At 45.0% G+C, this 22647-nt stretch overlaps 1 protein-coding gene across 3 annotated transcripts in view; it reads left to right on the forward strand.

The window, feature by feature from the left end:
- Nucleotides 1-12282: 12282 nt before the first annotated feature.
- Nucleotides 12283-22647, forward strand: part of ARHGAP44 (Rho GTPase activating protein 44) — a 105440-nt gene continuing 95075 nt past the window's right edge. For all 3 annotated transcript variants that reach the window (XR_012059437.1, XM_072938397.1, XM_072938398.1), the window contains exon 1: nt 12283-12699. Coding sequence is in view for 2 of the 3 variants with exons in the window: in XM_072938397.1 (XP_072794498.1) it covers nt 12647-12699 (53 nt within the window). In the remaining variant the exon portion in view is untranslated. The remainder of the gene's footprint in view (nt 12700-22647) is intronic.

Consider the following 22647-nt stretch of genomic DNA (forward strand, 5'->3'; position numbering starts at 1 on the left):
GGTCGGGGGGACACAGGGCAGCCCATAATAGAAAGCAAGCAGGGGCCCGGTCATGGAGGGCTTCATAAGACACACTGAGGGGGGGAACTTACCTTTAAAACGAGAGGGCCTCGTTGAAGGGTTTAAGTGAGGAAGTGCTATAAATATCTTTACACCTTGGGAAGATAACTGCTCAAACGTGGAGATGGACTGGAGGGGCAAGTGTACGGGAGGGCAGCCCAGTAGGTTGTGAGTTAGTTTGTGAACATGACTGGCGCCCTCCTTGCTCCACAGGCAGGAGAGCTTAAAGGGAAACTCCACACGCTGAATTTAGTCCCCGAGGAATGATGGGGTGAGGGTTGGGGGAAGAGTGATGGTAGTGACTTAAGATCCTGGATTAAACCAGCAAACAAGCAGGTGAAACTCGACCAAGAACACAGTGGTAGGAATAGAGAGGCAAAGGTTGATTTGAAACGTGTGAATAGCATGGAATGTATGGGACTTGATCGCTGGATGCGGATGACAGAGGAGAGAGAGGACTTGGATCTGGGAAGGACAGTGGGACATCCAGTGTGTGTTAGCTCCATTCACAGGGGCAAAAGGCCAGAATGGGTGACTTGATAGGAAGAAGTGTGAATTTGATTTTTGAGTGTCCATTGCCTGTAGGACACACAAGTCAGAAGCATTCACTGGGGAGGTCAGACTACCTTGCGGAGAGATTTAGAGATGAGAGAAGTCAGCGTACAGAAGACAACTGAAATCATGGGAATGGCTATGGGCCACACAACAGTGTGGAGCAAGAAAAAAGGATGCTGAAGAAACCAACACATGAGATGCTGGTAAAGGAGAAGAGAGGGTATGGCTACAAAACCAGGAGAAAGATCAGGAGGAGATGGTAGCCCAGGCACTGAGATGGGAGAAAATGTCAAGAAAGAGGGAGTCCTTAATCCTGCCGAGTGCTACTGAGTTCCGTGAGTTAAGGAGTGAAGAGTGTTGTTTAATTTGATGACAAGGAGGCGGCTGGTAACCATGAGAGTGTCTTTTTTTTTTTTTTTTGGAAAATCTACAAAGGAAATAATTTATTTTTTTAACATTTTTTATTGACTTATAATCATTTTACAATGTTGTGTCAAATTCCAGTGTTCAGCACAATTTTTCAGTCATTCATGGACATATACACACTCATTGTCACATTTTTTTCTCTGTGATTTATCATAGCATTTCGTGTATATTTCCCTGTGCTATACAGTGTAATCTTGTTTATCTATTCTACAATTTTGAAATCCCAGTCTATCCCTTCCCACCCTCTACCCCTGTGGTAACCACAAGTCTGTATTCTCTGTCCATGAGTCTATTTCTGTCCTGTATTTATGCTTTGTTTTTGTTTGTTTCTGTTTTTGTTTTTTAGATTCCACATATGAACGATCTCATATGGTATTTTTCTTTCTCTTTCTGGCTTACTTCACTTAGAATGACATTCTCTAGGAGCATACATGTTGCTGTAAATGGCATTATGTTGTCAGTTTTTATGGCTGAGTAGTATTCCATTGTATAAATATACCACCTCTTCTTTATCCAGTCACCTGTTGATGGACATTTAGGCTGTTTCCATGTTTTGGCTATTGTAAATAGTGCTGCTATGAACATTGGGGTGCAGGTGTCATCCTGAAGTAGATTTCCTTCTGGATACAGGCCCAGGAGTGGGATTCCTGGGTCATATGGTAAGTCTATTCCTAGTCTTTTGAGGAATCTCCACACTGTTTTCCATAGGGGCTGCACCAAACTGCATTCCCACCAGCAGTGTAGGAGGGTTCCCCTTTCCATGAGAGTGTCTTGGGTGGGTGTGGACCAAGAAATTGAAGGGAGGGGACAGTGAGTCCAGGCTGCCTTCCAAGAAGTACGGCTGTGTGAGGAAGATGACACACAAGCCCAGAGCAGAGAGTCACAAATTTAAAGGGCTGATTTTTCAAGAGGAGAGACAGTGGAGCTAACTTCAAGGCGAATGAGAATTAGGTAGTACGTCCAAGAGAGGAGGGGAGAGGGAACGGTACTGAGGTTGACTTGCCTGTGGGAAGAGGAGGGTTGGGGGAGATGTGGATGCGTTAGCGGGTGTGGTGGGAGGAGACTGAGGACGTTGTCATATGGTGGCTTCCACTTTATACTTGAAACAAGAGGGAGAGATGACCTTCACCTACTGGGGAGAAGAAGAGTCGGGTAGGAGTTTTAATAAAAATGGAGGAAGGTTGACTTAAGAGCAGCCAGAAAATAGAAGCGAGAGCGGATCAGGAATCAGTAGGATGCCTAGGCCGAGCTGATGGCTTGGCTGGAGACACCCCCTCCGCACTGTGGTGGGACTTGCCATTAACACGGGAGAGGCAGAGAAGCCAGAGAGGCGGATTGAGCCAAGTTGAGGCTGCTGCAGGAACAGGTATGTAAGTAAGTAAACAGAACCGGGTCACTGAGGCTGTAACTAAAGAGGAGGTGAGATAGTGAATGATGTGGTGGGCAATGTATTGTTCTAGGAAAATAAGTGACAATTTGAGACATAGAACGGTGGCATCAAGAGGCTGGAAGGGGACTGAGTACTGATACATGTACATTCAAATAGGTAAAGATTAAGATACGGGGACGTACAGAATGAAGTATCTAGTGATACCTACATCTCTATGTGTCGGTAAATCTATGAAGATGTATATACAGAGACATGTAAAGATACAAAGATGCCATCTGTGTGTCTCTTTCTGTGGAGTCTATATAGATGCAGAAATACAGAAATTTATTATAGAAATTGGCTCATATGATTATGGAGGGTGAGACAGACCCCAGTCTGCCATCCACGAGCTGGAGAACCAGCAAAGCCAGTGTTGGAAATCCTGGAGTTTAGAAGTTCGAGAACCAGGAACTTTGACCCAGGAGGGCAAGAGAAGATAGATGTCCCAGCTGAAGAAGACAGAATTCTCCCTTCCTCCGCCTTTTTGTCCTATCCAGTCACTTAATGGCTTGGGTGGTACCCACACACACTGGCGAGGAGGGACCTTCTCTACTCAGTCTACTGATTCTAAAGCAGCCTCTCCCGGAAGCACCCACACAGACACGCCCAGAGGTAATGTTTTGCCAGCTCTGTGGCACATCATGTTAACTATCACAAATATTACTAATAATGTAATTATACTGTCATCAGAATAATGTAAATAAATATCTGTGTTTACTGTTTAGTGGAGATAAATAATGGTCCCCCAGGAAGGGCTCAAAGTGGAAATTGGAAGTCCACTTTATTACTCCAAAGTCCAGATCACCTCCAAGTGTCAAGTATGGAAAGAAGGGTGCACTGTTCCTGCCTTTGGTTGTAAAGTTGGAACACAAATGTATATTATTGGAGACTTGAGAATTCGCTATCACCTAAGATGGGTTGTCTTGAGATGGGCCCAGGTGCCTCCTAGCCTACAGGGCAGGAAGCTGATGCCACAGCTGCTGAGAGGGAAGTCCCTGGACCTCCCACTTATTACCACTTCCAGCTGAAGGGGTTCCTCAGAAGGCATGATCTCACTCCATTGGTATTATGGTCCAGCCAGGGACCTCCAGGCCAGAGTCAGCGCGGACTGCTGCGGGATGGGGAACTGTCACTCTTCGGGCCGTGTGGACCCCTAGAAGGGCATGTGGAGTCCTGCATTCTTGCTACTCTCCCAAGCCCAAGGTAAGATTCAAGCCCTTGATATTTCTGCTGCAGCCAATTGGCAAGGGTTCACACTGCCCCTTTCCCGGGGGAGCAGATCTGGCAAGGACAGGGGCCAGTGGGGGTGACCATATGATTTGTTCTCTAGATCAGAACACTGTTTTTCAGGATGAACGCTGACTCCAGTAGGAAGCCAAGACAACATCCAGAACAGTCCCAGACAAACCAGGACTATGGTCACCCTAAATGTAAGCCACCCGAGGAGCCTAGAACCCCCATCTGCTTTCATTCACCCCATTCACTTGGTTTCACCTGTTTTTGAACCTTTCATAAATGAAATCATCCAGTGTTTCTGAGTCTGGCTTTTTCTGCTCAGCCTTGTTTGTGAGATTTATCCGTGTTTTCACCTGTCGCTGGATGCAGCAGTAATTCATTTTTCTTGCTGTATAGTATTCCATTGCATGCAAGTGTCACCTTTTATTTATCCAGTCTACTGTTGGTGGACTTTAATTGATTCCAGTTTTTGAATATTGAAAATGTTGCTGATACAAATAGTCCAGCACATGTCTTTTGGCAGAGATATAGACATGTTTTTTGTTGAACATGTGACCTTGTTGGGTCGTGGGGTCTGCGTACTGCTAAGCCTCTGCTGATAATGCAAAAGAGCTTTCTGAGGTGCTTTCCCTGATTTCCAGATCATCAAAATATATGAGTTTCAGCTAATCTACAGTGTCACCAGCCTTGGTTTTGCCAGCCTTTTTCAATTTTAGCCATTCTGTGTGCGTGTGGAGGTACCCGTTGTAAAATCAATTGACAGATACTGGATGACTAATGAGGGTAAGCCACTTTCCCTATGTCCTTTGGCCTTTTGAATTCATCTCCGTAGTGAGGTAAACGTTCAAGTCTCTCATCCATTTTTCTTTTAGGTTTTCGGCCCTTTTCCTATTGTATTGTGAAATTCTTTCTATATTCTGGATTGAGTCCTTTGTTATATATATTGCAAGTAACTTCTCCCACTCTGAGGATTGCTTTTTCATTTCCTTAATGGTATTATCTGATAAACCAAGTCTTTCATTGTTAAGTAACCTAATTTATCAATATTTCCTTTAGGGTGAGAATTTTGTGTGTCGTGTTTGAGAAATGATTCTCCAGGGGGAGGGTATATGTAGCTCAGTGGTAGAGTACCTGCTTAGCATGCATGAGGTCCTGGGTTCAAGTCCCAGTACCTCTATTAAAAAAAATTAAAATAGAGAAATAAACCTAATTACCTCTTACCCGCCGCCAAAGAAAGAAATCATTCTCTACCCTAAGGTCATATGGAAAATGTTTTTTCTTGTTCTGTATTTTGAGTTTTAGTTCTTGCCGGAAGAATAATTTTTCAGTCATATTTTTAGCGAGTGGGTAGCTGATAAACCTTTCCAGTCATTGCACGTTTAAAAGTGGTTTTTCTTTTGCCCTTGGTTGTGAATGTGAGACCAGATGTAGGATTTTTGAGTTGCGCTTGAGTTACAACCTGTTTCCGCTGGAGCTTTGTAAACATGGCTCCAAATTTTATTGGCATTGAGTGTTGCAAGTAGGAAGCATGAAGGAATCAGCTTTTCTTTTCTTCAGCGACAAACCTCTGTTCTCTGAGTAGCACTTACATGCATCTGTATCTGTCTGTGTTTTTTGGGCTGTTATGGTGCTTGTTTTCAATTGAAGTATAATTGACATATGACACTATATTAGCTTCAGGTGTGCAACGTAATGGTTCTATATATTGCGAAATGATCACAGTATAAGTTTAGTGAACATCCATGCCACACAAATGACAAACGTTTTTCCTAGGCTGAGAAATTTTAAGATCTACTCTGTTAGCAACTTTCAAACATGTGATACAGTGTGTACCTATCTTTGAAATTTAGAAATTTTACCAAGATACGTCTAGGGCCCCCACGCCTACCCTCCGTGGTAATATTTTCTGACACTTGATGAATTATTTAGATTTTGATTTGGGGCTTTCTTCAGCTGGGCAAGATATTTTTCAAGAATTTTTATGCTATTTTCTTCATCATCTGCTCTGGAAATTCTATTACATATATATTTGATTCTATTACAGTAATATTCTATTACATATATATATATATATATATATATATATATATATTTAATGTTCTGCAAAAGATTCCATGTCTCTCTTCCTTCTCCCTTCATTTCATTGAATTACCTACTTTTCTTCTCTGAATTTCGGGAGCTTTCTTCCAGCCCATTTTTGAATGTGCCGCTTTCACTTCGGGCAGTGCCAAATCTGCTATTTCCTGCTCCTGTTGAGTTTCATTAGTTTAGGAGTCATATGTTTCTTATCCAAGAGCTCTTTCTTGTTCAATGTGGCTCTTTCTCATGGCAACCAGCTCCTGTCATATTAAAGCAATGTTCTCTCTGCTCTCACCAAGAATATAAATTAGACTGTAAAAATATATTTCCCTGACTTCCTGCTTAACTTTTTCATGGGAGGACATTTCTCTGAATTCTCAGATTAGCTTCCCTGTTTTATGGAAGTAACAGCCTGTAATAAAAGCACAGGCATCTGAACTAGGAAAACCTGGGTTTGAATCTCAGTTGTGACGCTTGAATGGCTGGTCACATAAACCTTCTGAGCTTTGATATATTTGACGGGTGTAATAAAACCCTCTTTCCAGGATTTTTAGTAGGGGGAGGTAATTAGGTTTATTTATTTATTCTTGGAGAAGATACTGGGGATTGAACCCAGGATCTCATGCATGCTAAGCATGCGCTCTGCCACTCGAGCTGTACCCTGCCCCAACCAGGGTTCTTCTAGGGATTAAATAATGTAATACTTACAGTAGTGCTTAGCTCTATGGCTTATTGTTAATTACCTTCATCATCACTTGCCACCACAATCCTCATCATCTTAACTATTATATTGAACTGCTGAGTCTTTTTTTTTCTATTTGTCCATTCTCACAGAGAGAGGTCTGGTTAGTTAGCATTTGGTGGCTGAGATGGTGGGGGCGGTGGTCTACCAGAGATGGTGTAGGTCTCCACTTAACTTCCCCCTAAAGGTTCCCACACAGAGTTGCCTGGCGAGTGCTCCCCTTGCTCAGAAATCACCGGTACCATTTTCTGCCAAGATTGCATGTAGGATCTTTCTCTAATTTCCATGTGTGACATAGAATTTCTCTATTATATATATGTATGCATATGTGTATCTATGTATATATATATTTAACTTATTTCAAAATGATATTGGAGGAGGAAAAGAGTTAAAACGACTGGCTCCAGTTAACTTTTTGGTCCCTAAAGCTGAATTTAAAATTTACTCTAAATAAAGAGAATTAACACAGAAAAGGGCTTAGACAAAAAATACAGTTGAATATTTCCACCCTTCGGGGGTAGAGTAGGCTTTCTGAGCATTAAACTAAAGGCATAAAACATAAAGATTGATGGATTTGACCACATTAAAAATGTAAAATTCCTGGAAGACAAAAATCAACATTAGAGATTTTTAAAGGGAAAGACCAAACTAGAGGAAACATTTGCCATAAGATACACTAGCATTAGTATATTTAATATAACTAAAGAGCTTTTCAAAATCAGTGAGGACGTAGGGGACGCCATAGATAAAACCAGGCTAAGGGTATAAACAAGCAAGCAATTAACCACAGAAGAAATACTAACAACCACGAAACACGTGCAAAAAACGTTTAACGAGATTTTAAAAATACCTGCAAAATAAAACAGCACTACAGTGCTATTTCTCAGCTATTCATCTGGCAAGATTATTGAAAGTGGTAATAATATTCCATGTAGGTCAGGGCATGGGGAAAATAGAGCATTTGTGCATGGTAGGTGGACCTGCAAAATGTTTCCATTTTTTTTTCCAGAGGATAATTTGGTGATGCCATAAGAGGCTCGAAAAATGGACACACTTTGATGCAGAAATTCTTTTTTTTAAGTTGAACTATAGTTGATTGACAATACTGTGCTAGTTTCAGTTGTATAGCAAAGTGGTTGTATATATGATAGATTGTTATGTATATGATATATGTAACACATATATATTATAGATATATAGATTCTTTTCCATTATAGGTTACTGCAAGATACTGAATATAATTCCCTGTGCTGTACAGTAAATTCTTGTTGTTTACCTATTTTATTTATAGTGGTTTGTATCTTGATGCAGAAAATCTAATTCTTTAATTTTGATCTTCAGGGAATAAGTATATATGTAATGTTTTAGCCACCAACATGTTAATCACAGAGAAATTCTGAATAACAGAAGATGAGAAATAACATAGTGACCTAACAAGTGTGATCCTATGTTTGAAATATATTTATAAACTCATAATGTTATCTGGTTAGTAAGAATACATGTGGTTTTTATTTTTTAATTTATCTGAACTATTCATTCTTCAATAAATACTATTAAAATGTATGTGCATTTATATGTAAATATATATACTGTTAGATTTTATTCACTAACCTTTTATTAGTGAATTTATTTGATGCATGATTTCTGTATCTATTTTTGAGCTTCTGGTTTGTTGTTTCGTGTCTGTGGTATCTTCATCACGTTTAGTAGCATGGTTAGGCCAGTTTTATGGAATGAACTGAGTGGCTTTTATTTTATTTCTGTGCTCTGGAACACTTTAAATAGCAGGCGAATGACCCATTTTTGAATCTTTGAAAGAAATAGTTTAAATTCAATGTTGGGTTGTTTTTTGTTTTGAAGGGGTAATTAGGTTTATTTATTTATTTTGATGGAGATACTGGGGATTAAACCCAGGACCTTGTGCATGCTAGGCACGCACTCTACCAGTCAGCTATGCCCCTGCCCTCCCAGGCCAACAGCAATTTATTGAGCAAATAGACTACTCAATCTGTTGGCTGCAAAACTTAAGACTTAGAGATCTTGTACTGTAAACCCCCATATGGGGGGTAAGCCCCAGATAAGGAAAGTGTAGCCTGGATAGGTCACGTACAGTGACCACCTGTAGTTACACTGAGCTTGTCACCTCCTGTCCAGTTCTCTCTCTTCTGCTGGACCCTGCATCCTGAAGTCCGTTCTGCAGACCAGCACTGTCCAAGAGAGCTTTCTGTGATGGCGCAGATGTCCTGTTTTACACTGTCTAACATGGCAGCCACCAGCTACGTGTGGTTTGGGGGTACTTGAAATGTGGCTAGTCTAGTTGAACTAAAGTTCTCCTTTTATTTGACTTAATTTAAAATGTCTCTAGTGACTCCTGAGTTGTGCAGGGCAGCTCCAGCCCATGCTGGGACGCAGAATGAAGATGCTAAAACCACTCCAATTCAGGGGCTCTGGAGTGGAATATCGTCTTCCTTTCTTCCCTCCTGCCCCCTCCTACCCCTTCCCCTCCCCTGCCTCCCTCTCCCCTTTCCTTCTCCTCCTTCTCTGCCTCCTCTCTCTTCCTCCTTTTCATCATCTTCTTCAAATGTACTTAACTGGAACTTTCAGTCCATTCTTCTGGTTGTAGAAATGAAATTTCTGGTAACTTGGGGCTGCTTCATTCCGCACCTCAGCCATTGCTGCCTTCTCATCTTTGATGCCAGCAGCATCATGGGCAGCTCTTCATGGTACTCTCATAAACCCTCAAGGTAGACACATGTTCACTGCACGTGGCTTGGTGCAGGGAAGTCTGGAGCCACCACAGGACTGAACTGGGGGGCACTTCCAGCCTTCCATGTGGACATCTTTACTTCTCCTGTGCCCTAGAAGACACAGGGTTTCTGTGACCTTTGCTATATGACCCAAAGTTACATGATAGATCTGCCTCCAACCTCCCTGTACCCAACTCAAGTTCTGACCCTGGGGAGGGGCAGGGGGAGGTCCCTTTCTCGGAGCTTCCCCCTGGAGTAGTCAGCTGAGACTCAACAATGCTGTGGTGACAAACAGTCCACACACACACCTGACTTACGACCACAGAGGTATTATTTTTCACTCCGGATGGGTTGCTGTGACTCTGATCCTCTGACTCATTCCTGGTCTCATGGCAGAGTGGAGAAAGAAAGGGGTAGGGTCACAAAATAATTCCTAAAATTTCTGCTCCAAAGTGGTGTAAATCACTTCTGTATATAGTCTATGGCCAAAGAAAATCACATGACTGGTCTTGACCCCAGTGAGAAGACAGGAAGCATAACCCACCCCTATAGAAGTAGACAGTGACATTTTTGAACAATAATAAAACCTGCACATTCATTGTGCACTTTTCCTCTCCCTCACTCCCCTCCCACCCCCTGTCATCATCTTCCACAGCCCACAGCCTGTGGGTTCTTTATCTAGAATAGGCAGGACAGGATATTCTTCAGATTCTACCATTCATGGCATAGACTATTAATGCTCCAAAGCCCATCGTCTTAGAACTCAAAACCCCTTTCTTTAAAAAAACCTCTATTCTCCCACATGTGCTTCTGAAGCCTGCTTTGAAAGATCAGAAGAGTAAACTGGACAGTCCTTTCACTTTTTTCCGTACTGTCGCCCTTCCCTGGGGTAGGAAGCGAAAATGCACTGGCTGCTTCCTGGATGGAAGGAAAGATCATAGGAAAACAGGACATTTGTGAAGAACTTATCAATTAATAAGAACAGTGCCAGACCACGCTCCAGCAGGGCAGGCTGCCTTTTGCGGAGAAGCAGAACGAAAACATCTCAGGACTGGAGGCTGACGTGATACTGGGGTTGTCTTCCAGAGTTCTGAAGGACTAGTGCCGTCTAATAGAGCTTTCTGAGATACAGGGATGTTCTGTGTCTGTGCTGTCCAGCACAGTGGCCCCTAACTTCAAGGGCTGTGAATATGAAGCCTTTGGCATGTGGCTAGGGTGACTGAGAAACTAAATTTTTAATTTAAGTTAATTTGAATTTCAATAGCCACATGTGGTGGCTACTAAATTGGCAGTGAAGTTCTAGATGTTACCAAAAGTCATACAGTGCCCTTAATGTCTCAGTATTACATATATATATGTGTATATATATATATATATACACACACACATATAAATGTGCTGTATCTCAGTTTAAAAAAATTTCAAAATGGAAATAATTTCAGTTTCTATAAAAATTATTTTGATATTGTAGGCATAACAATGTCAGTTAAAAGCAAATAATGCCTTCACTTATTAATTGGCTAGAGCTGCTGACCTAATAAAGCTGAGGCTAAATTCACAATTAATTAAAGATTTCATGTTCATTCAGCCAAGACATGCCTCAAACCATCTTTTGTTCAGCTGGCCAGCCAGAGTCTTAGAACCGTATTTAGGCCATCTTGCCACTGTTGTCAACATATGCAGGATATCCCATTTCAAAGAAGTTCTTTCCTTTATCAGATTGGTAATGCTGTTGTAGGAATAGCATTTTTGCTGTTGCGCTAACTGTAATCCCATTTGTGGCAAACGGATGTGACGTTAGCTACTACAGAGAAGTTTGTTGTCGGACTGTTGGTAATTTAACAAATAGTTCCCTAACTTTGCTGTCTATCAGGCAGTATTAATTCTCTATTAGAGATGAGAAAGCTGACGGCTTAGAAAGACTATGTGCTTTTTCCCTAAGGCTATGTAATTGGTATTTGGAATTCTAATCTAAACTCCTATCAGTTTGATGGAAAGACCCGAACACCCAACAACGCGGCTCTTACTTGGTAGATGATGATGAAACCTAACTTCAGTCACCTTTTCAACCCCTTTTCACAACCCTTTTTCACGAGCCAGCTAATGCCACAGGGCTGCAGCTGGGTTACACGCTGCTGACCTGCCACAGCTGATGCCCCTTAGTCTCCTGGGTGGAAGAGGAGTGAGAACAGCTGTGAGGCTGGAATCTAACCACGCAAGAAAGTTGTCCTAGGCAAACTGGGCCCGTGATCCCGGTGCCAATATCATTATATTGCCTTCTGGTTATCCACTAGGTTTGGGGATGATTGAGGATCAGGTGTCTGGAATGCACGCTATGCATGGGTCAAAATATGCCTCTTAACCCCGTGCCCCAAGCTTAACCCCACCCCTCCACGTTAATCAGGGGGCCTTATGCAACTTTGTGAATCATGTTCCTACTGGCACGCATCTTCCTCCTGTGGATTCAAGGCAGCGATGCCGCACATTCGCTTAAAATACAAACAGGTGGTTGCCAGAAAGGAGGAGGGTGGCGGGCAGTGGGCGGAATAGGTGGAGATTGAGAGGTACAAACCCCAGTTATATCATAAGTCAAGGGCATGTGATATACTGCAAAAGGAATATGGGCAGTAGTATTGCAATAACTTTGTATGGGGACCTGTGGTTAGTAGACTTAGGGTGGTGATCATTTTGTAATGTATGCAAATATCAGATCATTATGTAGTACACCTGGAGCTAACATGTTAATGTACATCATCTGTGTCTCATTTAAAAACGATACAATGGAAGTCAGATGCGCACCTTCTTTATTTGCTGTTTTATTCTTGGTTCCACCTTGTTATTTTTAAAGCAGGAAACCCTTTCCCTTGCTAGAATGCTAAAGTGCAAAGCCGGAGGCGACTCCGCCTTCTCCCCCTCGGCTCCCGCCGCACTTGCAAACTTTGGACAGAGGAAAGGTGGGCGCTGGGCCGAAACTACAAGTCCCAGAATGCACGGCGCCCTCCGCACAGGCGCAGCGGGGACCCCCGGCCAGCCGGCCAGCCAGCCTGCGGAGACCCGCGTCCCGCGCCGGAGCGGGGCTGGGGGCAGGCAGCCGGGGCGGACCCGGCCGGCGCCCAGGGCGGCCCGGGCGTAACGATGAAGGCGCCGCGGCGCGCGTGAGGAGGATGCGGCAGCCGGCGCCGCGGCGGGAGAAGGAGTAGGCGGTGGAGCCCCCGGGAGGGAGCCGCGCGCGGGCCAGACGGCTCCCGGAGGCTCCGCAGTGCCGCCGCCGTCGCCCGGGAGGCTCCGCGCGGGAGCCATGTAACCCTGCGGCGGGCTCCGCGCTGCTCCGTCCTTCCCCAGCCCCCGGGCTAGCGCGGCAGCGGGGCCACGATGAAGAAGCAGTTCAACCGCATGCGCCAGCTGGCCAACCAGACGGTGGGCAGGTAGGTCACCCGCGGGCCGCCGCGGGCCGGTGCGCGCCTTGGGCTGCAGCCGCCGGGGCGCGCAGGTGATGGAGCGAGCGCGCCGGCCTCCCGTCCTCCCCTCCCTTCGCTCCCCGCCGGCCCTCCCCTGCGCGGACCCCCTCGGGGCGCCGCTCGCGGGCGCGACCCCTCCTCGCTGAACTTCCCGGACCCCGGAGCCCTTCTGACGCCCCGCCGGCCGCTCCGGGGCTCCGGTTGCCAAGCGCGAAGTGTGACGCATCCTTTACCTGCGTCCCCAGCTGCCCCTTCACCTCGTCCTCCCTGCCTTTCCCCGGGACTCCCCTCTCCCTCTGGCCCCGTAGCTTCCTGGAAACAGGTGTTCGCGCTGGTTCTGCTGGAGGCAGCCGAGCCGCAGTCGCTCTCCGAAGATGCCCTCCCCTGCGCCGAGTTCAGGGCTCCTCGGGGGTCCGGGGGAAGTACTGGGCCTGGTCGGCTTGGCAGAGCTGAGGCTGCCCCTCCTGCCGTGTTTGTTTTCTGGGGCTATGACTGTACGAGATTCTGGGTCTCTTGCCTGGCCGGGTTCGTTGAGGCGTTAGGTGGTGGAGAGCGGCTCTGTCGGGGTGGGGGGAGCGGGGGCAGGGAAGGTGCTGGTGGAATGGCGCTGCTGTCGGCTTGGTCCTGAGACTGATTTCAGTGGAGGGAGGGCGGGAGGCCGCAGAAAGGGAGGCCCAATTCCCCCTGGAAGATGAGATAAGCAAAAGATCACAGCCAGGTAGGGGAGGGGGACGAGGGCCCACAGTCAGGAGGAGCCAGGCCCTTGGAAGCTGCAAGACTCAGCCCGCTGTCATCACAGGGAAAATGGGCTACATCTGGGCTGGTGTCTCCAGGAGCGGCTCTGCGGGGTGCCAACATCTATCAGTGTTACATAAGGGTTCCTGTGGGTCTCTTCCAGAGCTCGAGGCGCTCTGAACGCAGGCCGGGTGGGTAGAGGGGATTGTGCATGGAACTTCTGTCCCTGGGGAGGGATTTCCGTGGCTGCGGTGGCCAAGGAATTCAGGTGTGCAGCTCTCAGGCAGGCGGAGAGCAGAGAACCCAGCCTTGGATGCAGTTCAAATGTGAGCTCCAGACATGGAGGGCCCTCCACTAGGTTTACCTAGAAACCAAATACCTTTCTTGGGTGGGAAATGGAGCCTGAACTGGCATCTGGTAGGGCGGGGGTGGGGCCTCCCTGGGGACACGAAACTCCCCTGCAAGCACACTGCCCTAATTGCCTGGGCATCTGGGGGCAGAGGACGCAGTGGCTTCTTGTGCTCCCAGGGACTCCAGATGGTTTCCAAGTAGCAGTGTCTAAAATTGACTTGGAAGCATTTTCCTTTCCCGAACACATGTGCTTTCACATGAGGGAGAACTTACGAATAGCAGAGTCAGATTAGCCCAGATTTCTGGCATGGAGTCGCCACAGATATAGCTTCACGTGGGCTGCCTTTTGATATGCTGTACGGAGACGGTGTTTTCCTGTATTGGTTATTGAGCAGATGACAGTCAAGTTGACCTGTCTTTAATGTCTTGACTTTTTTGTTTGTTTAAATGGGCGTACTCGGGATTGAATCCAGGACCTCGTACTTGCTAAGCATGCGCTCTACCACTGAGCTGTACCCCATCCCCCAGTATCTTGACTTCTGCTTCGCCCTGTAGGCTGACATCAGCCATCCCAGCAGATTGACCAAGGGACCGGGAGGCCCCTGACAGTAGACTTGGATCGCTCTTCTCAGTTGGTCTTGGGGTTCTGCTTCAGTGCCCAAACTGAAATGTTAGCAAGGTGTCAGTGTTTCCTCCCTGGCGTCCCAGGAGCACCACTCTGTCTATTTCCAGGACTTGTTTTGAAGTGGTAAGAGCCTTGGGTGTAAAACCTTATTTTCAGCCTCATCCGTGGATGGGATGACAAATGGGGAAGGCAAGTTGGGTTTCAGAATAGATAGTAGGTGGTCTTACTCATTTGAAAGCACATTCTGGGAAGTCCGAGCAGCTGGTCATCAAGAGGTGCTTTCCGCCTGTTCTGTTGAGACGCTGGTGTGTGGCTGGATCCTGCCTGCCAGATGCATCGGCTGTGTCATACACCAGGCAGAGTGAGGGCCAGTTTGCTATTGTGTGTCACTGATATGTATCCATTTTGATGACATTTGGAGTGAACCTTTTAGAGCAAAAATCAGTTCATGTTACTTTGCTGCTCAGAAGTCTCCAGTGGCATCTCACTGCACTTAATGTCCCAAATCTGTCCAATGGCCCCGGAAGACCGTGCCTGACTTGACCCTGCCTTTGTCTTTCCTTACTCATTCTGTTCCACCCACCCACCCCTCCCCACGCTGCTCAAGCCACGTTGGCCTTCCTTGCCCCAAACACACCAAGCTCTCTCCTACCTGGGGGCCTTGTTTAAGCTGTTTCCCACCTTCCCTGCCTGGCTGAGGGTCTGCCCTTCCTGTATGCCCTCTTCCTCATCATCCCTCATCTGGGCCTGAGCTCAAAGACCTTCGAGAGGCCTCCCTCCCCGCTTCGCTGTCTGGTCCATCATCCTGTTCACTTTGTTCCCAGCGCTCATCACTCTTTGAAGTGCTCGTAGTATTCATGTTTGACATCTTACAGATACAATACCACAGACTGTCAGGATCGGTGTTGCGTGCTCAGTGTGTGTAGCGCAGCGCCTTGTAGGCAGTTGATGCTCATGTTTCACGTTTATCGACAAGGTTAAAACAGTTTACTGTGGGGTCCATGCTGGTAAATGAAAGGGGCAGCGTTTACTTTCTCTTGTGCAGGATGTAGCGAGGCATGAGCTCAGCGTTGCTTCATGACTTCTTAAATCTAGAAACAATAGGATGGGACTCTGGGAATTCAGGGGTGGAATTAGTTGCTTTGGCAGGCCACTGGCTTCTTGTCCTTGCATGCCTTTGAAGGGATGACTTTCCTGTCTGAAGGAAGACTGAGATGGGCTGGAGGGTTGCCCGTCCTCACGGACCCTCACCTAGCTCGCCTTCCGAAACGTGCAGGTGCTGGAGTTCTTCTGAACGTGAACCTGCCAGGGGTCAGATCTAGTCCATTTAACGATGCAGGAATTGTCGAGCTTACACGTAATCTGTGGAGTTAGCAGTATTTTCTCTTGAAGTGCTCACCTCAGCACAGAGAGGGTGTCGGCGACTGGGAGAAGAGTTTTAAACCCACTGCACTTAACTGGGAAAAGTCTCCTCCCCTCCTTCGTCTGCTTCTCCCATCTTTGCACGCATTCCATCTTCTTCGGACTCTCTCCTCTCTGCCCTTTCACTGTAGCCCATCCTTTGGGAAGCATCCCTGGCCCCTGAAAAGGACCACAGAAGTGGGGGAGGGTGAGTGTAGCTCAGTGGTAGAGCGTGTGCTTAACATGCACAGGGTCCTGGGTTTAATCCTCAGTCTCTCCATTACAAAATAAAAAATTAAAAAATCAAATCAAATAAAAAAGAACAGAATAAGAAAAAGGAAGTGCACCATTGTGTGCCTAATGGTTCTAGGTAGCAACAGCTTTCAAATGGGACTGATCTGGTTTGTTGGTTACCGACTATGGGATCTTGAGCTGAGCTCTGCACACTAGTTTCCTCATCTGCAAAATGGGCATAATAAAGGCTGCACTGCAGTCGCTGTGGTCACGTGGTAATCGTGACAATGAGGACACGCAACTACTCCCGAAAAGTGCCTAATACTGTGCTCAGCACTGGGACATGCTACAAGTATCTTGAGGTGAATGCTCTGTTACTGGACTGTATGCACATGGTGCTCATTCGTTCTTTCATTCATTCGGTAAATGCTCATTGGATGCCTGCTGTGTGCCAGGCTCTGCGCTGGTTCAGTGGCTGTTGCAGTGCAGAGTAAACGAAATCCCTGTTCTCTTGGAATCTGTGTTGTGAAGGCATGCTAGGTTATACTGTATTGGAACTTTGTCTTGTCTCATTTATCTTTCCCACTAGACTTTAAGTCCCTTGTGGGCAGGCGTAGAGTAGGTTCTCGGCAGTTCTTTGGCAACTGAATGCATAAGTGAGCAAGAGATCCTTGTACCATAGACCGGGAAGTTGTGCAAGGTAGTTCAAAGATGAGTGGGGCTCCTGCCACTCGCCTCTTTCATTTTGTGATGGAAATGGGTGCGTGGGTACACAGGGGCCGCACTGCTGGGCTTTGGAAGGACAAAGTGAGATTTACGGGAGGAATTAGTTCATGCCTGACTTGTGATGACTTTTTTTTTTTAAATTCAGGAGAATCCGTTGGTTGCTGGGGTGAGAGGCAGCCTGAAAAGCATAGAGTGTTTTTCTTCGAAGTATCATTTGTCTTGTGTTGGGTGGGATAGACCTGAGCTGAAATTCAGAAACCTGCGAAGTCAACGAGCAAATGGAAGTAAATCTGGCACCTTGCCCTGGTGAGGACGATATCTTTGCAGTCTGCGCAGTCGGGGTCACAGCGACCCCCGCCTTCAAGGACTGTTCAAGGTGCATCCTGTTTTTTTTTTTGGGTGGGGGAGCTGGAGGTGCGGTGGAGTTAGACTGGACCTCTCATCACGGCTTCGTCCAGGGCAACTCCTTGGCTCGGCAGTTAGAACTCAGCAGCTTTGCCTAAAGATCTTGTGCCTTAATCACAGCTAATCCACACGCCGCTTCCTTCTAAAAGAGCGTGGATTATATTCTTTTGGCTTTGCTCATTGGTTTATTCTACCTCAGCACCTGAAAAAATGTATCTATTAAATTGGGGAAAATTGACAATTTTGCAGCATTTAGTATGATGAGAAGTCTTCCCATCTGGGAAGAGGGTATGTTCATTCCAGTCAGTTTAAGATCCTAGAAAGTTGTTTTTGTCCACCTAGGTCCTGCATGATTTTGCTTTTGTGTTTAGGTAGTTTGTCGTCATGATTGCTGTGGCCTTACTGATTGAAATCATTTGTGATGTTTTCTTACTTTTTATTACTGGAATGTAAGAAAGTTACTGATTTTTGTATAATTATGTTAACCACCTTCCTAAACTATCTCCTTGGCAAAAACAGATGAGGTTCAAGGGGACTGCGAGTCAGCAAGGAGTCCCAGTAGTGTGGGAGGGAGGCGTGGAAGCAGGGCGGTGGTGAGGCTGACCGGGTGGCTTCTCTGCTTTTGGAGGCTGTGAACTGGGGAGCGGAAGGTGGAGTTTTGTCTGCACAGCCCGGTTTCCCACTCCTAGGCTGCTCAGCCCGCCGCCGTGCGCGCGCGCACGCGGTTGCTGGTGCAAAGTGGGCTTGGGTGTCTTTGCGGCTGTGCAGCGCTCAGGACGTGGCCGTGGCCTCCGGCGGCACGAGACACAGGCTGAGGGTGCAGCAGCCTCTCGGAGTGCTGGGGCTGTGGGCATTTTTGCTCAGACCACAGCAGCCAGGAGCTTTTCCTTGAAGCTTCTCTGAGGCACTGTCTTGCCCATCAGCAGGCCTCCTAAGAGCCATGACCCAGTCGATAGGACATCATAGCGCAGTCAGACCCAGTCCCCAAAATGTCAGCAGGCTGCCTTGTTGCCCACCTGTGTTTCCCTGTGAGTTGGACCTTTCAGACCAACACCAGCCCTGCTGTGTCTTCCTCTTAGCCCGGCAGGGCTGGGCGGACCCAGCCCTCTCCTCCAGGGAGCAGCGTGCATGTTCATGAGGTCTCAGAGCGAAGTTTTCATTAGTGTTGTGGAGGACCACGTCTTGCCACCTGCTGCGGTGTGTGTGTGTGAGAGGACAGGGTGTACCCGCGAATGGATGAACGGGCTGGCGCATCGGAGAGCATGTCCTTTGTCCGCGTCCTCTGAGCTGCTTGCTGCGCAGACCTGCCAGCTTGCAGCCTTTGGCTGGGCTGCTCTCGGTGAGAGGGATTTCCTGCAGACTCCTGTTCCCAGACCTGCAAGTCATGGTGAGGGAGCCGTTCTTTTCAATAGCAATGAATGACTTCCCCTCCCGTTGTCCGTCCAGCGGAGAGCTATTCCCATATTCATTAGTACTTTTCATGATGGGTGGTAAGGGTGATCTTTTTTTCCCTAGAAAAAGTGAATTAGTAGCCATGTAAGTAAAACAGTAATTTATGCTTGTTCCTTTTAGAGAGGATTAGGAAGGAATGATCTCTTATGAATAATGAAGAACAGGTTATTTCAAATGCTATATTGATAATGACAACACATAATACAATTAGGCTTCAGCTCTGTGTGGAATGAGCTGTAGGTTGGAGGAGAGGTTGAGGGGAGAGCACGGGAGAGTTCAGGCTCTCCCGTTGGGCGCAGGGATCCCAGCGAGCCGGCACCGGGCGCGCCACTGCCTTTGGGAAGTGTGTGACCATCTAGCAATTTAAAGCCATCCTTTCTGTCCAGGAAGCAGATGTTTTTGCTTTCGTTTTCCAACTTGGAGTTTATTTTTAGGATAAATGTTTATTTTCCCACAGAATTCAATTTACTTTTTTTAACTTTCTTTTTGGTTACGTAAGTGATGTTTATCGTAGAAAAGTTCTAAACTTACGGGTGGGCAAAAAGGCAAAAAAAAAATCATCAATAATCTCATTACCTGGAGACCGCAGTTAATATTTTGGATATAGTCTTCTAAGCTTTTAATAGATGTATATCTGTTCTCGAAAAAGAGATGGAGACCATTCAGTGTGTACTATTTTGCAACTTGGCTTTTTTTTTCCCCTTCATGTTGTATTTTGAATATCATCCCATTGCAATAACTATATCTACAGCATAATTTTTCAAACCTACGTAATATTCCATCAGAGTCCACCAATTTCCTTTTCTTATTCATGTAGCAAATTTTTTTTACGGGTTTGCTTTCCTAGGATGAAGTCTTAGAATTGCTGGAACAAAGAATATATGTGTTTTTAAGACTATGTGAGGGTATATTTTGTTTATATGAACACACACATTTTCTATTTCCATCCTTAATACAGTTGTTAATTTCTTCTCCCCAGCTCTGTCACAACTAATCTTACAACTTTGTTAATTACATGAATAAAACCAAAAACTCCTCTTTTCTCCTCTCCAGTTTCTAGTGAAGTTGAGCATTTTTTATATCTACTGGACATTTGTGGACTTTTCTGAATTGCCTGTATATGCCTTTGCCCCGTTTCTCCAAAGTCATGTTCATAACTGTTTTCTTATTGATTTTTATGTAATTGTTAATATATTAAGCATATATATGCCTTGCCTTATGCTCTGACCACCTCTGTAGTTTTTCTACCTTTTATATTTTGTTTTATGTCTTTTATGATATTTTGTGATCTCAAGTCTATCAATTTATGGTTTGGGCTTTGACTGTTATGCTAGGATTTCTAGTTTGTTCTCTTGACCTGTCAGTTGGCAGGGATTTGAGGTGGGCTCAGCTGCCGAGGTGAGCAGTGGTGGGCTGGTGCATCCTGTGCTTTTTTGGGCGGGAGGTGCCCTGGAGTTAGTCTGGACCTCTCATCACAGCTTCGTTCGGGGCAACTCCTTGTCTCGGCAGTTAGAACTCAACAGCTTTGCCTAAAGAGCTTGTGCCTTAATCACAGCCAATCCACACGCCGCTTCCTCTAAAAGAGCATGGATTATATTCTTTTGGCTTTGCTCATTGGTTTATTCTACCTCAGCACCTGAAAAAATGTATCTATTAAGTTGGGGAAAATTGACAATTTTGCAGCATTTAGTATGATGAGAAGTCTTCCCATCTGGGAAGAGGGTATGTTCATTCCAGTCAGTTTAAGATCCTAGAAAGTTGTTTTTGTCCATCTAGGTCCTGCATGATTTTGCTTTTGTGTTTAGGTGGTCTGTCATTGTGATTGCTGTGGCCTTACTGATTGAAATCATTTGTGATGTTTTCTTTCTTTTTATTGCTGGAATGTAAGAAAGTTACTGATTTTTGTATAATTACCTTAACCACCTTCCTAAACTGTCTCATTACTTTTTAGAACTTTAAAAAAAATTGAGTCTATTGAGTTTTCCAGGTTGCAAGCACATTTTCTACACATGGTAATTTTGTTTCTTCCTCTCCAGTATTATTCTTGTTTTCTTGTCTAACTGCATTGTCTAGAAATTGTGGAAAGTGTTACAATATTGGTGGATGTGTGGATAAACGTGGGCTTCCCTGTCTTAATCCTCTGTGGAAATGCATGATAATTGATCTGAGAGCTTTTGTTTTTTTAATCATGTTACATGTTGCATCAACTTATTATTTTATTTTGAGTTTTTCTTTGGCACTAAAGTTAAATTTGATTAACTATATTATCATAGTCTTTAAAGCTAATCATATTTTTTTCCTTTAATTTATTACTATAATTCACTCAATTTATACCATAAATATTTATTATGCTCTTACTATGTTCAAAGCATTGTTTTCTATGCTGGGGACTCAATAGTGATAAGAGTTCCTGCCATTCCTACTCATGACCTTGTGTTTTATGTTCTGGAACCTCGGTAGGTTTTCTAACGTTGAGCTGTCCTTGCCTTCCTGCAGTCAACCTTATTTGACAATGGTTTGCTAATTATTTTTATATAATGCTAGATTTAATTGTTTTGTTTAGGATTTTGGCTTTCAGTCTTCATATATGAGAGCACCTGATTTTTTTTTTTTTTTTTGGCTAAACCTGTCAGATTTTGGTAACATTGTAAAACAAACTGTCCACTTCTTTTTCTTTGCAATGGTGAAGAAGGAATTACTTGTTCTTTGAAGGTTCAAAACAACCTTTCATTTGTTTGGAGGCAGTTCTTTGACACCTGTCCCAGTTTCTTCACTGGTCATTGGACTAGTTATGTTTTCTGTCTTTTCCTGGGTCATTTTTAGTAAATTATTTTATAGAAAAAGCATTCATTTTGTTATGATTTTAAAATGTAATAGACTTCTTTTTTTGAGTATATAGTTGTGTCTCCTTTGTCAGCCCAATTTGCATTTCTGTCTTTCATCTAGACTAGCTTTGCTGGAGTTTCCTTCTCACAGCCCAGTAGAATCAGCTCTTAGAGTCTATTTTTTTTTCCCAAATTTCTTTCTCATTAGCTATTATCTGTGCTTTTTTTTTTTCCTATTTGTAGTAAATTCTACTTAAAAAAAATTTAAATTCCTTCCTCCTGGTTTCCTTGGGTTCATTTTGTTCTTTTTCTAGTCCTTAGTCTTCCATGTTGTATTAGGATAAATTCAGCCCTGCCATGGTAACACATGAGCTTTGGAACCCCCGTGGCTTAACATAGCAAAAGTTATTTTAAGCTCATGTGAAATGTGATGGGAGTCAGGAGACTCCCAATGACAGTTCTCCATGCATGGTCCAGCAATCCAGTCTGCATCCCTCTTCTCTCCCCACTTCAATATATGGCTTTCAGTCACTACTAAAGATGAAGAGAGGATGGAGAAATAGCATACTAACTTTTATACGCCTTGAACTGGCATTTACAGATGTCACCTTTGTTCATAGCTCATTGGCTCAAACCACAGAGCTCCCTTGGAGATGACTGGATATAAGGAGCCTCTGCCACTGCTGAAAAACCAAGAGTATTCTTTCTCCTCTCCTGCTGCCTGTCTTTGAAATCCTTCTCGTACCCCTGCTCACTCTGGGCCCCTCTAGCTGCCCTCTCCTCCAGTGTTCAGCTATGAGAAAGGTCATTCTGTGTCCCCATCATGGGGGGGTGATGTCTGTGGATTCTCAGTGTCCAGGAACCTGCAGAGAAGAGCATCTCTAGGATGACAGACTCCTCTTACTGACAGCTGCTCTCTCATGTCCAAATGAGTGTGTGTGTGTAAATTCTTAAAGCCCTTTCTACATTGGGGAGAGGAATAATGAGAACAGATTCTCATCCTGTCCCCCTGGAATGGCACCTGCTATATGGACTTATTGCCAGGATCAAATAAGATGATAAATAGAATATCCTTAACATAACCTTTGGGAAATAAGAAACACTCAGTAAAATACAGTTATCCCCACTGTCCCTTGCTGTGCTGAAAGTCCCTCTGACATG

This window comes from Vicugna pacos, chromosome 16, assembly GCF_048564905.1.
Source record: "Vicugna pacos chromosome 16, VicPac4, whole genome shotgun sequence".
Lineage (NCBI taxonomy): Eukaryota > Metazoa > Chordata > Mammalia > Artiodactyla > Camelidae > Vicugna > Vicugna pacos.